This window comes from Callospermophilus lateralis, chromosome 3, assembly GCF_048772815.1.
Source record: "Callospermophilus lateralis isolate mCalLat2 chromosome 3, mCalLat2.hap1, whole genome shotgun sequence".
Lineage (NCBI taxonomy): Eukaryota > Metazoa > Chordata > Mammalia > Rodentia > Sciuridae > Callospermophilus > Callospermophilus lateralis.
Genome location: NC_135307.1, coordinates 149332669 through 149346636, shown reverse-complemented (window position 1 = coordinate 149346636; position 13968 = coordinate 149332669). Strand labels below are relative to the sequence as shown.

Here is a 13968-nt window from a genome sequence, read left to right as displayed (position 1 = left end):
TGATGATGAAAAAAGGTAATTTGAAAAGGCTACATACAGTATGAATTCAGATATGTGACATCCTGGGAAAGGCAAAATTATGCAGCTAGTAAAAAGGTACTCAGCAGCTGCCAGGGGTTGGAGTAGATGATAGAGATGTAAAGGCATAGCACACAGGGTTTTAGTGTTGTATTCTGTACAACACTATAGTGATGGAAACTTATCATTCTATCTTTGTCCAAGTCCATAAATATGCATATCACCATCAGTGAAACCCCAATGTGAGCTCTAAACTTTGGGTGATAATGACATGTCAGTATAGGTTCACTGAATGTAACAAGTGTACCACTGGTGAGGGATGTTGATAAAGAAGGTTATGCATGTGTGGGCATGGAGGTATATAGGAAACCTCTGTACCATCCTCTTAAATTTGCTATAAACCCAAAACTGCTAGGGGAAAAAAAAGTGTGGAAAAATAACTTTACTGGGATAATTCCCAGATTTTCCTTAGGCATTTGTTCTCAGAATGTGTTCTAGAAGTGTAATCTTTATAAATAATATGGGATAATATTTAGAGTTGTAGCATTTTTAAATAGTAGTGAGTAAATGCGAAATCATAAATCTGATGAGCCTGAGCACAGGGCCACCAAAGGGAGTTCAGAGGAACCACAAGCCTCTAGGATACTGGGCTCCACAACTTTGCTGCCTTCTGCATTTAGGTAAACTCTAAATGTTTGATCCCTACTGTCCTGTGATTAAAACTTCCAAAAAGTGGACCTGCAATCCAAAATCTATAAAAATTCCAAAAATCATTTGTGCATAATTATGTGTTTTATATTTGTGCCTAATTATATATTGATTCATATTATTCATCTTAAACAACCTTGCCTTCTGTACATGATTTCATAACTATGCACATTTATTTTATGCAAATCAGCTCTTACAATGGCCTCTAGATGTATGTGTCCAGGTGACTGACTAAATGGCAAGAATAAAGGAGAAATATTATGAAAATTGTTGGCAGTTTAGAATCTTCCATTTGCATCAATTCAAAATGATTTCTTATGTACTATCTCATTCCCAGCCCAGTGACAAGCCCATGAGGTTAATAAATTAATAATCATCATAAGTCAGAGTATGCATTTAGGAATAATTGAGGTACTTTCACTTTACAAATGTTTCCCTCTCTCCACATTGCCACAGTATCATTTTAGGTTTGACCTTGCTGTTGTTTCAGTTTGTCCCCAAAAGTTCAAGTGTTGGAACTTTAATTCCTCAGTGCACCAGTATTAGGAGGTGAGGGCTAGTGAGAGGTGGTTGAGTCATGGAGACAGAGCACTGATGAGTGGATTAATGCCTTTCTTTGGATACATTCTCATGAGACTGATTAGTTACCCCAAGAACAGGTTGTTCTAAATAAGGTCACCTTTGGTATTTTGCCTCTTCTATTTGCCCTTCTGCTTTCTGCCACAGATTAAAGCAATACAAGGCTCTCATCAGAAACTGAGCAGATGCCAGCATCATATCCTTTGACTACCCAGCCTCCAAATTCAAGAACCAAACTAAACCTCTTATAAAGTACCCAGTCTCAGTATTCCAATTTAGCAACAGAAAACAGACTAAAAAAGACCCATTCTCATCTCTGACATACATTCCAACCTACCCCACACACAATGCTCTCAGTATCATCTAAACACAGATCTGATTACTTTCCTCCCCTACTCAGGAATTCACCTTCCCACTCTCTACCTAGTGCTTTATCAAGCACCTATTGACTAGAGCAAACCACAGTGGGTAAATCAATTCCTTTGAAGACTCTTGTTTTGTCCTCAAAACATACGCACATTTTTTTTACTGTAATCTATAATTTACACTTGTTACATTTAATAAAAATGTCACAGTTTAGATTGTTTTCATTTCTAGGAAAACATGCTACAGCAAGCTGGTCTTTCAGCTTCATGAAATGCTTGGCATGCCGCTTCCTCCTGTTCTCTTAGGTACCCAGACTAGAGCCCAGTGTGAACTCTGCAGAAGCATTCAAGACACCTCACATATTAACACTTCTACCAAAGAAAAATCATAACTTCCATCTTGCTAGGTGTTTTCTCTAACACAAAATAAAAGGATCAGTAAAACTGTCAGTAACCAGGTCAATACTGTATCCCTCTTTTAGAACTTCTCAAAACTCAGCACCACATAAAAATAAATAAATAAAGGTATCATGTCCAACTATAATAAATAAGACCACCCAGGAATCAGGAGCCCACCTTGTTGAAATGTGTGCCTCCTTCACTGCATTTTTCCTCTCTCTGTTCTCATTACCTGGAAAGCCATTCCTACTTTCTCCAACTGGCACACTCCACTCACCTTTAGAAAGCCAGTCACTTCCTTTTTGAAACCATTTTCAGCCACTATAGTTGGAAATAATTGTTTTCCTTATGCAGATCTGCAGCACTTGGTATATTATGTTAAATTTCATCAATATAGTAAGCTTGGATTTACTTTTTTAGTATCCCAAGCCAGATAATGAGGTCACTGAAAATAGAAATTATCCCTTGCTCATCTGTAAATTATCAGAATCTAGCAAAGTTCATATTATTAGCCCAACAAATGTGTAGAATAAATTGACAAAAGAATAAATGATCTTTAATGAAAATAAAATATGTAAAAACATACGCCATTTCCCTAGCTCTCTAAGAATTCCTTGCCAACAAAAATTGGAACAATAATAGGGCGGGGCGGGGGGAAATGACTATGATCTAGAATAGCCCAGTGAGATGGGTAAATGACCCCTAGAGTTGAATTTGTAAAGAGAATCCTTATCAGCCAAGATTTTGCCACATAATTCCCTTATGAAGACCATAGTGTCTCTGTCCAGGGTGCTGAGATTTCAGCTGGAAAAACCTGACTTCATTTCTTAACAAGGCAGAGCCAAGCAGAACTAGAATACAAATGATTGCATATTTCCTTGTCTCATATAGAGACTTCTTTCTCATCCAGGATGTTAGGACAATCATATTCAATTTGTTACAGTTCATTCAGTTTAAGTAGATTATGCTGACTTTGTTCCACAAAATAAGTTACCCAGTCCAAAGGAGGCTGCAGATTTAGAAAGAAGGACCTGTGAGTTAGTGGTGGGTTTTCCTCACTATCCTTTCTCTAATCACTGTGTGACCTTAGGCAGGCTACCACACCTTTCTAGGCATGGACTTCCTGCCCTGTAAATACTTCTGTGATTAAGATAGAGCAAATCTTCAGTGAATCATCAGTGTGTGTCAAGAACTTTCACTTTTTTAATCCTCTCAAAACCCTGTGAAGTGGATATTATTATTCTCATTTTACACATGAGAAAACAAGGCTTATAAAGCTAAAGTAGTTTTCTCAAGGCCACTCCACAAACACACAGCATTGCCTGGTTGGGAAGTTCAATCCATTCACAGCTAGATCCACGGCCAAGGTGACTTTCAGACTTTCTCCGATTGCCCCTTCCATGACCTCTAGCTGCTGATGGTCATCTTCACATGTTTTTATAACACTGGAATGGTCAGGGTACACAGTGCTTATGATTTTTTATTTTAACTTTTTTAAAAACATGACAATTTTTAGAATTTTTCTCATCATTAATGCTAACTACACTTTCACTTCTTCTAAGGTGAAATGCCTCATATTAATCACATTCCTCAAGGAGTCTCTTACAGAGGCAGGGATACCCAGGATAAAAAGCTTATAGCTTCTCTGTGAGTGAGCAGTCTCCCATAGCCTTGGAAGGCCTGCTTCACTTGCTCACACATGTTCCTCAGCAAAGTAGCTGCTATACCATCACATCCTATCCAGATAGCATGAGGACAACCCCATAAAAGGCTGCTGTGGAACATACAGTGAGGTAGCCTGGCTAGAGCAGATCCTGAATAAGTAAGGAAAGGGGGACTGACTTCCCTTTCTCACCCTATCATGTACCATTTGTGGAGTATATTAGCTCAGCTGCCTGGCCCTTCCTCATGTCATTTTTCTATGAAAATGACTACAGAATGTGCACAAGTGTGGGGTCTCTTAAAGTTATCTCCACATTCTTAAACTACTCACAATAACCTATGAATTGTTAGAATATCCATTCTATTTACAGGAAAGTCAAGACTCAGGAAACTTAAGAAATTTACCAAAAATCAACAATCTAGAGATCAACAAAGCCCCAAGGCACCAAAATCCCAAGAACAAATCCCGAGCTCTTAAAGTAACACAGGAGCTGTTCTATAAAGTAGTACATCTTACAAATGCTCTGGAGTCTCTATGCCTCTTCCACCCCAAATCCTCTGCACCTCCATTGCCCTGTAACCTAGAACTTCTTTTTCAGTTTGTTTCCCTAACTTAAAATCCCTATCCTCTCTCCTTCCCTGTAGCCTGTGCTCCATAAACAGCAACTAACTCATAAACCAGTAATCCAGGTGACAGTAGCTATCTTCCCCTACATCTTTCAAGATAACTTTTCCACATCATCACACATACATTCAATATCTAAAACAGGATTCTTTCTGTAGGAAGAAGTACACATTTGACACACATGTAATATCAGAAAGAAGTCATTAATCACTGCAATTTTAACTAGATTAAATGACAAACACATATCAGCATAGCCATGGGGGTAACTATTTGTAGGATTATGAAATGTTACTATCATCTTATGCCACTCTTCCTGAAACCTTCTGGTGGCTTTTAGCACTTTCAACCTGGAGTTGTGGCTAACTTGCACACCTCTTTCTTATGGCATCATTCCCTCTCCATGAATATCATTATTCCTTTGCCCCACCCTACCCTAATCCAGGCACTCCAGAAGAGAATCCAATGCCTTGTGTGGACCAGACATGCAAACCCATTCATAATGAATCAAACATTTTGCAAAAGTAACAGTACTGTATGAAGGATATACCAATGCATATTGAATATTCAAAGCAGTCTAGAAGAAAAAACAAGAGGACAGTGCACAGATTTGCCAAGTGAAATGGGCACTGGTAAGGCTGCAAAGCAAGAAGAGTTCAATAAGAGCTGGAAGCAGCTGCCTGAAGGGACAGACAAGTGGATCTCTGGTGTGGAGCCTTGAGTTCTCCGAGGAAGACTGCCAGAGGAAGATTCACCAGAAAGGTAAAAAAAATATCCATTACTCAAATGGGAGGGGAGTCCAAACACCCACAGCTCGCCCTATGACAAACCTACACGCTAGTAGCAGCAGAAAAGCCTAGAACTGATTAAATTGACACCGAATGAGACCATTCGCACACTGTTCTTGCTACTGATTCCTAACATGGAATACTTTCGCCCTGAGTTTCTAAGCTGAGGGAAAGGTGAGACCCAAGTTCTCATGCACAGGTGGCCTGGGCGATGAAAAAAAAGCTTCACCCGGTCCCTCCACAACAGGCGGGGAGACCAAGGCAGCCCGTGGCAAACTGGAGTCCTGGTCAGACTGCGGGCCGCCTCGTCCGGGACCAGCTAGGAAGTCCGGGCCAAGCTACACTGCTTGGCAGTCCCTGTGCTGCCACAGCCCCTAGGAGTTGGCGACAGGGAGACGGCATCCCTGCAGTCGGCGCTGGGACTCACCACGTCCATGATCTGCAGAAGGCTTAGAGAGAAGTAGACTGTGAGCGGCTGGGAGTCGTTGGCTACGGGCCTCTCCAACGGGTTGTAGTTCTTGACCAGCTCCTTGTAGAGCTTCCTCTGGAACTCGCCTTGCAGGGACACTTACGAAGAAAAGAGCACCGGCAAGCTGCTCAGGAAAGGCCAGGGGAGAGATCCCCACGCCCCCCCTTCCTTTTCCCTCCTGCCCCCCGGCTCGCGAACCCCGCCGCTCAACCACGCAGCCCAGAACTGCAGCCCCGGCAGCGCCCTGCTGCCCCTCTCTGGCGGGGATACCCAACCTGGCCCCCGAGCGGAGCGCAAAGAGCCGCCCGGGATCCCGCGGAAGAGTGGAGGACAGGAAGACGCGTCGGCTTTACCTTGCAGGAGCGACGCGACCAGCGCCAGCCAGACACCTCCCCTAGTGCAGCGCATGTTGGGTCCCAGAGCTGCCGGGAGCCGGCGCGCCGCCGTCTCGGCTGTCAGCCGGGGCCTGCGCCTGCGGCCGCGGAGCCACCTCTCCCGCTTGGCTCGCGCGCCTTTAAAGAGCCGAGCGCGCCCCCGCCTCGCCCGCCCCCGCGCGCCTCTCCACGTGATGAGCCCCGCCCCCGGCCTCCTCCCTGCCTGCCCTCGGGGGAGGGCCGGGCGTTTTCTTGGCTCCCTCCGGAATTGCTGCGCCCGGGTGAAAGTGCTAGCACTTAGAGCTGCTTACGCTCTGGGTACCCCCATCCTAGTTTCCACTAAGCGGACCCCGCATCACGCCTCGGGCGGGGGCTCTCCCACGCAGGGTTCTGTTCTTTGCGTTCTTTGTCCCCTCTGTGCGCCCTCCTGCTCTCAACCAGAAGCAGTATCCGACCACTTCGAGAAAGTCGGAAAAATTCTCGGATCCAAGACTCCCTCCTCCATATCAGCGTCTAGGTGGCAGCGACCCGGAACCAGGCTTAGGAAAGTCTCTCCAACAGGATAAGACAGATCAAAGAGGAAACCCTCTCCAACATCCCTTAAGCCCCGGGTATTCTTTTAGCAACCATTCCCTGGACATCACCAGCCGGATTCTGGGCTGGGTTCTGGATGTGCGGAAGGCAATCTATAGAAAAAGAGAGGAGCTGCAAATGTATGTTTTGAGATTCTCATCAGATAGCTTGATTTATTTCCATTCGCCTTTAAAAGAGATTCAGAATATTGAAAAGTTAACTCCAACTCCTGTTGGACTGACAACCAAAACTTGATGGTATAATTTAGGCCTTTTGGGGTTCCAGGTGGGATTAATAGGCAAAGAAGTTACAGCGAAGACAGCCATAGAGATCTGGGCGGAGGAGAGTCCTGAATGTTGAGGAGGGGGAGGAGGTGTGGTTCTGAAAAGATATGAAAAGGGACTGGAAGAGAGGTACTAGGGAGGGGCTTGGAGAGCTTTGGTAGTCTCTGTCCTGCTCCCAGAAACAGGTTACAGAGAAACAAATACTCGGGGTTTCCTGCGCCCCTGTAGGGGGCGCTGTCATCCGCTGTCCAGTAGACCTGAGCTCATCTAAACTGTCCCAAATCAACAACTGTGGAGGAGGCAACAGCAACAATGTTCGCGCGTTTCTGAACTAAGACAGGGGATTTTAGAGTGACACTAAGAACTAGGGAAAGGCTCACAAAAAGTAGTAGTAGGAATGGTGTACTGACCCCCATAATTTCAAGGAAATACATTGTCCTTGCAATGAGTTTTCTTGAAGAAAATTTACATTTGTTAACTGATACATGTATACACACGACAGTATAGGCTTTAACTGCTCTAAGGCCCCAGAAGAAAGAAGACTGATTCTTTTGTGGAAGCGTTCATAGAAGAAGAGACAACTGACCAGGTCTCTCAAAGAGCATGTGTTGTGCCAAGGAAAGAGAACAACAGACAGGTGTGACATCTGCCTCCCCAAACCCCTTATCCCCGACCCTAGGCATTCCCAAAGGAATGAGCTGCAAGATAAAACCTTCTGAAAAAGGCAATATTAGACAAGGAAGTTAAAACCCAACAACAGAATAGAGAGAGCTCAGAGACATCAACTGGAAGGTCTTCACTCGCACATCACCTCATGTGAGTGCAACTTATTCTCTGCACACATCTTGCAAGGTCTAAGGGCCCTGCCTTCCACCATAAAGGAAGATGAGCCCAGAGAAATTAATTCCCAAACAGAAATGATTCCTTACCATGGTGGCACCCCATTATGTCAGAAACTATAATTAGAACTATAATATTAGAAATATGTAAAATTAGAAACTATAATATTAGAAATAACCCATTTTAAGGTGGATCAACTGGTCAAAAAACATTTATGCCCTGTACTTTGCTAGGAACCTGAAGGACCCACATGCACAATCCACTCAATTTACATGTTAGAATGATGTGAGTATAGAAAAATTTTATTCACCATCATTCCAATAAGTAAGCCTGTGAGCTTTACTACATTCAGCTCTGTCTCTGGGATTCAGTTTTGCCTTGTTTTGTTTTAATTGGTAAAGTGAAGAAAGGAGTAGGAAATCCTGAGAGGAGAGCAGTGGGGCTACTCAGGCTCCACCTCACTCCCATTCCCACCATAAAGAAATGGTAAAGAAAACAGAAAATTAATACATACCTGAGCTTCTATAAACAGGGGTCAGAAACATATTCCAAGTAGTTACTAACAAACTGATATTGCTATGATAACCCCAGGAAGAGGTAAACCAAAGATATATACTCAAGGATTAGACTCTGAAATTTTAACACAGTCCAGGAAGACAACCAGAACTTGGATGTATGAAAGATGGGGCACTGGAATAAAGATATTCACATAAATCCAGAGCCTGAAAAAATTTCCTGTTCCACGTAAGAGAAACCAGAAAACCTCAACCATTTTTGAGAGAATTTGGGGAAAACATATTTTCTTCTTGGACTCGCATTAGTAGAAAGAAGGTACTCCAAAGTGTGTTAGGTTTAGGTGTGAAGTACAAATATGTACTACCCACCCAGTTTAGGATTCAAGGATTCCTCTGGAGGAAGACTTCCATAACTTGACAAACAGAACTCCAAAAGAAAGTCACAGTATTCAGGAGACTGAGTTCAAAATAAAAAACAAAGCATTCAAGGAAACAGACTACACATCATAGGGAGACATAGTCAACAGGAAGGGAAAGTCCATAGGCAGAAAATCTATACCCACCAATGGAGATAATAGGACAATCATGGGGGGAAAAAACTATGGAATTAGTATGTTTAAAATGCTTAAGTTTTTGGTCATGGTGGATAATGTCAGCTGCAATAATAATCTGCAATTTCCATTGGCTTAACTATCAAAGTTTATTTCTCCCTCTCATTACAATTGAAGAATTCAAGTGACATTCTTACATGTCTGCCCTCCTCCCACCTAGGTCTTTCGGGAATGCAAGATTCCTTCACCAACCAGAGAGTGAAAATAAGGCAAGAGCCATATTGAAAGAGTAAATTTAAAAATTTTTTCAATATTAATGAAAAATAGCAAACCACATTTCCCTTAATTTTGGATTTGACTACTGCTGAATTTAATTCATTAGTAGATTTTAAAGGAATTTTGCATCTATATCAGTGAAGGATATTACTCTATAATTTCCAATTCTTGGGGTTATTGTTCAATTTTGGTAGAAGAATTATGAGAGCCACACAAACTAAATTGGTAAATGTGTCTTTCTCCTCTATTTTTATGAAATCACCTGTGCAATATATTATTTCTTCCTTAAATGTTTGGTAAGATTGGCTAGTGAGATTATGTGCCTGGAGTTTTCTTTGATAAAGATTTTTTAAAATATAAACTCAAGTTTTAGTAGATATAATTCAAACTTTCCATTTATTCTTGGGAAAGTTTTATTAAGTTGTATTTTTCAAGAAATTTGTCAATTTCATTTAAGATACTGGATTTTTGGCATAAGATTGCTTATTATGTTTCTTATTATTGTTGTTATGTGGGTAGTGACATCTTCTCTTCATTCCTGCTTCCAGTCATTTGTGTCTTCTTTTTTGTCCCTGCTCACATTTGCTAAGATTAATCAATATTATTAACCTTTCCAGACAACAACTTTTTTGTTTCACAACTTCATTTTTTTATGTTCTTAATTTTATTCTTCTGATTATTTTTGCCTTATAGTTAGTTTAGATTTCATTTGCTTACCTTACAGACTTTCTAAGATATAAACTGAAAGAATTGGTTTCTAATTTCCTTTGAAAGGTAAGCATTTAAAAATGCAAATTTTCGATTTCCTTTTTTTTTCATTTTCTTGTGATTTCTTATTTGACCAATGGTTTATTTCAAAGTGTGTTGCTTTGTTTTCAAATAGTTCCATCATTTCTAGATATATAATATTTATATATTTGTAACTTACATCCTTTGTGTTCACAGTACATTCTCTATGATTTCAACCCTTTTAACTCTATTGTGATTTATTTACTTATAATTCATTATATGGTAAGTGTTCTATCCTAGTGAACATCTCATATGCACTTGAAAAGTATTCTGAAATTGTTCAGTGAAATGTCATTTAGAGAAGTTGATAGTGTTGTTCTATATGTTCTATATTTTCACTGATTTTTGGCTTTTTATAGACTCTTTAATTATTGTTCTATTCTCCCTTTATTTTTGCCAGTTTTGCTTCATGTATTTTGAATTGTTAGTATGTGTATGTACATGAATGGCTGTTATGCTGACAAATTGGCTCTTATAGCATTATGAGATATTCTTTTTCAATTCTGATAATACTCCTTTTCTTACAGTCTATTTTGATATTAGTATAGCCACATCAGTCTTATGCATGCTATTTGCATGGCATAACTTTTATTATTTTTCATAATTTTCTATACCTTCAAAATGGCATGCAGTTGGGTGTTGTTTTCTTCTAGTCTGAATACCTCAGATATTACTTAGGGTGTTTAGTTCATTTCCATTCAGTGTAATTATTGATCTAGTTAGGTTAACTGCGGTTAAGTAGATTAGCATTTTATTAAGTTTTCTAGATGTCCAATCTATTTTTGTACCACAGTTTATACTTTCCCCACCTTTTTAATTTGTTGTTAGACAAAATTTTATATACTATTTTATTTTATTTTCTCTTTTGCCTTTTAATTATGGTATTGTGCATTTATTAACCAGCCACTCTAGGGATGGCAATATGCATTATTAACTTGTGCCTGTCTACTGCACTTACTACTGTACTATTTCCTGTAAACTTCAAAATCCTAATAATAATAAAATTCCATTTTCCTTTCCCATCCTTTTTACGATTATCATCATACATTTAACATTTTCAACCATGGTTTACATTCTATACCTCCTACTTTAGATCTTTTTGCCTATTCCTAAAGTCACGAATATATTTTCCTTCTTCTATTTTTTTTATTGGTTGTTCAAAACATTACAAAGCTCATGATATATCATCTTTCATACATTTGACTCAATTGGATTATGAACTCCCATTTTTATCCCAAATACAAATTGCAGAATCACATCGGTTACACACTCACATTTTTACATGATGGCATATTAGTGATTGTTGTATTCTGCTACCTTTCCTATCCCCTACTATCCCCCTCCCCTCCCCTCCCATCTTCCCTCTCTACCTCATCTGCTGTTGTTCAATTCTCTCCCTTGTTTCCCCCCACCTTTCCCCTCACAACCTCTTATATGTAATTTTGTGTAACATTGAGGATCTCCTACCATTTCCATATGCTTTCCCTTCTCTCTCCCTTTCTCTCCCCCCACTCGTCTTTGTTTAATGTTAATCTTTTCCTCATGTTCTTCCTCCCTGTTCTGTTCTTAGTTGCTCTCTTTATATCAAAGAAGACATTTGGCATTTGTTTTTTAAGGATTGGCTAGCTTCGCTTAGTATAATCTGCACTAATGCCATCCATTTCCCTGCAAATTCTATGATTTTGTCATTTTTTAGTGCTGTGTAATACTCCATTGTGTATAGATGCCACATTTTTTTTTATCCATTCATCTACTGAAGGGCATCTAGGTTGGTTCCACAGTCTAGCTATTGTGAATTGTGTCACTATGGTCATTGATGTGGCAGTATCCCTATAGTATGTTCTTTTAAGATCCTCAGGGAATAGTCCAAGAAGGGCGATAGCTGGGTCAAATGGTGGATCCATTCCCAGCTTTCCCAGGAATCTCCATACTGCTTTCCAAATTGGCCGCACCAATTTGCAGTCCCACCAGCAGTGTACAAGTGTACCCTTTTCCCCACATCCTCCCCAACACTTATTGTTGTTTGACTTCATAATGACTGCCAATCTTACTGGAGTGAGATGGTATCTTAGGGAGGTTTTGATTTTCATTTCTCTGACTGCTAGAGATGGTGAGCATTTTTTCATGTACTTGTTGATTGATTGTATGTCCTCCTCTGTGAAGTGTCTGTTCAGGTCTTGGCCCATTTGTTGATTGGGTTATTTGTTATCTTATAGTTTAATTTTTTGAGTTCTTTGTATATTCTGGATATATTAGGGCTCTATCTGAAGTGTGAGGGGTAAAAATTTGTTCCCAGGATGTAGGCTCTCTATTTACCTCTCTTATTGTTTCTCTTGCTGAGAAAAAACTTTTTAGTTTAAGTAAGTCCCACTTGTTTATTCTTGTTATTAACTCTTAGGCTATGGGCGTCCTATTAAGGAATTTGGAGCCCGACCCCACAGTATGTAGATTGTAGCCAACTTTTTCTTCTATCAGACGCAGAGTCTCTGATTTGATATCTAGCTCCTTGATCCATTTTGAGTTAACTTTTGTGCATGGTGAGAGAAAGGGATTCAGTTTCATTTTGTTGCATATGGATTTCCAATTTTCCCAGCACCATTTGTTGAAGATGCTATCCTTCCTCCATTGCATGCTTTTAGCCCCTTTATCAAATATAAGAAAGTTGTAATTTTGTGGATTGGTTTTTGTGTCCTCTATTCTGTACCATTGGTCCACCTGCCTGTTTTGGTACCAGTACCACGCTGTTTTTGTTACTATTGCTTTGTAGTACAGTTTGAACTCTGGTATCGCTATACCTCCAGATTCACACTTCCTGCTTAGAATTGCTTTTGCTATTCTGGGTCTTATGTTTTTCCATATGAATTTCATGATTGCTTTATCTATTTCTACAAGAAATGACGTTGGGATTTTGATTGGCATCGCATTAAACCTGTAAAGAACTTTGTGTAATATCGCCATTTTGATGATGTTAGTTCTTTCTATCCATGAACAGGGTACATTTTTCCATCTTCTGAGATCTTCTTCTATCTCTCTCTTTAGGGTTCTGTAGTTTTCATTGTATAAATCTTTCACCTCTTTTGTTAGGTTGATTCCCAAGAATCTTATTTTCTTTGAGGACATTGTGAATGGAGTGGTTTCCTTATTTCCATTTCAGAGGTTTTGTTGCTGATATACAGGAATGCCTTTGATTTATGCATGTTGATTTTATATTCTGCCACTTTGCTGAATTCATTTATTAACTCTAGCAGTTTCTTTGTAGACCCTTTTGGGTCTGTTAAATATATTATCATGTCATCCGTAAATATCGATAATTTAATTTCTTCTTTTCCTATTTTTATGCCTTTAATTTCTTTTGTCTGTCTAATTGCTCTGGCTAGTACTTCAAGAACTAAATTGAATAGAAGTGGTGATAGAGGGCATCCCTGTCTTGTTCCAGATTTTAGAGGGAATGCCTTCAGTTTTTCTCCATTTAGGATGATGCTAGCCTGAGGTTTAGCATATATAGCTTTTACAATGTTGAGGTAAGTTCCTGTTATCCCTAGTTTTTCTAGTGTTTTGAACATAAAGGGATGCTGTACTTTGTCAAATGCTTTTTCTGCATCTATCGAGATGATCATATGGTTCTTGTCTTTAAGTCTCTTGATGTGGTGAATAGCATTTATTGATTTCCGTATATTGAACCAGCCTTGCATCCCAGGGATGAATCCTACTTGATCATGGTGCACAAGTTTTTTGATATGCTTTTGTATTCGATTCACCAGAATTTTATTGAGAATTTTTGCATCCAAGTTCATTAGAGATATTGGTCTGTAGTTTTCTTTCTTTGAAGTGTCTTTGTCTGGTTTCGGGATCAGGGTGATGTTGGCCTCATAGAATGAATTTGGAAGAGCTCCTTCTTTTTCTATTTCTTGAAATAGCTTGAAAAGTATTGGTATTAATTCTTCTTTGAAGGTTTTGTAGAACTCCGCTGTATACCCATCCGGTCCAGGGCTTTTTTTGGTTGGTAGTCTTTTGATGGCTTCTTCTATTTCATCCATTGATATTGGTCTGTTCAAATTGTTGTATCCTCCTGACTCAGTCTGGGCAAATCATATAACTTAAGAAATTTATTGATGTCTTCACTATCTTCTATTTTATTGGAATATAGGTTTTCAAA

The 13968-nt window shown here is 39.8% G+C and overlaps 1 protein-coding gene across 2 annotated transcripts in view; it reads right to left on the bottom strand.

The window, feature by feature from the left end:
- Positions 1 to 6018, bottom strand: part of Chrna7 (cholinergic receptor nicotinic alpha 7 subunit) — a 104322-nt gene extending 98304 nt beyond the window's left edge. The window contains exons 1-2 of one of the 2 annotated variants that reach the window (XM_076848876.1): positions 5886 to 6018; positions 5569 to 5708 (exon numbers count right to left, since the gene is read on the bottom strand). In XM_076848876.1, coding sequence (XP_076704991.1) covers positions 5569 to 5708; positions 5886 to 6018 — 273 coding nt within the window. The remainder of the gene's footprint in view (positions 1 to 5568; positions 5709 to 5885) is intronic. The other variant, XM_076848877.1, reaches the window with a different exon arrangement.
- Between the last annotated feature and the right edge of the window lie 7950 nt (positions 6019 to 13968).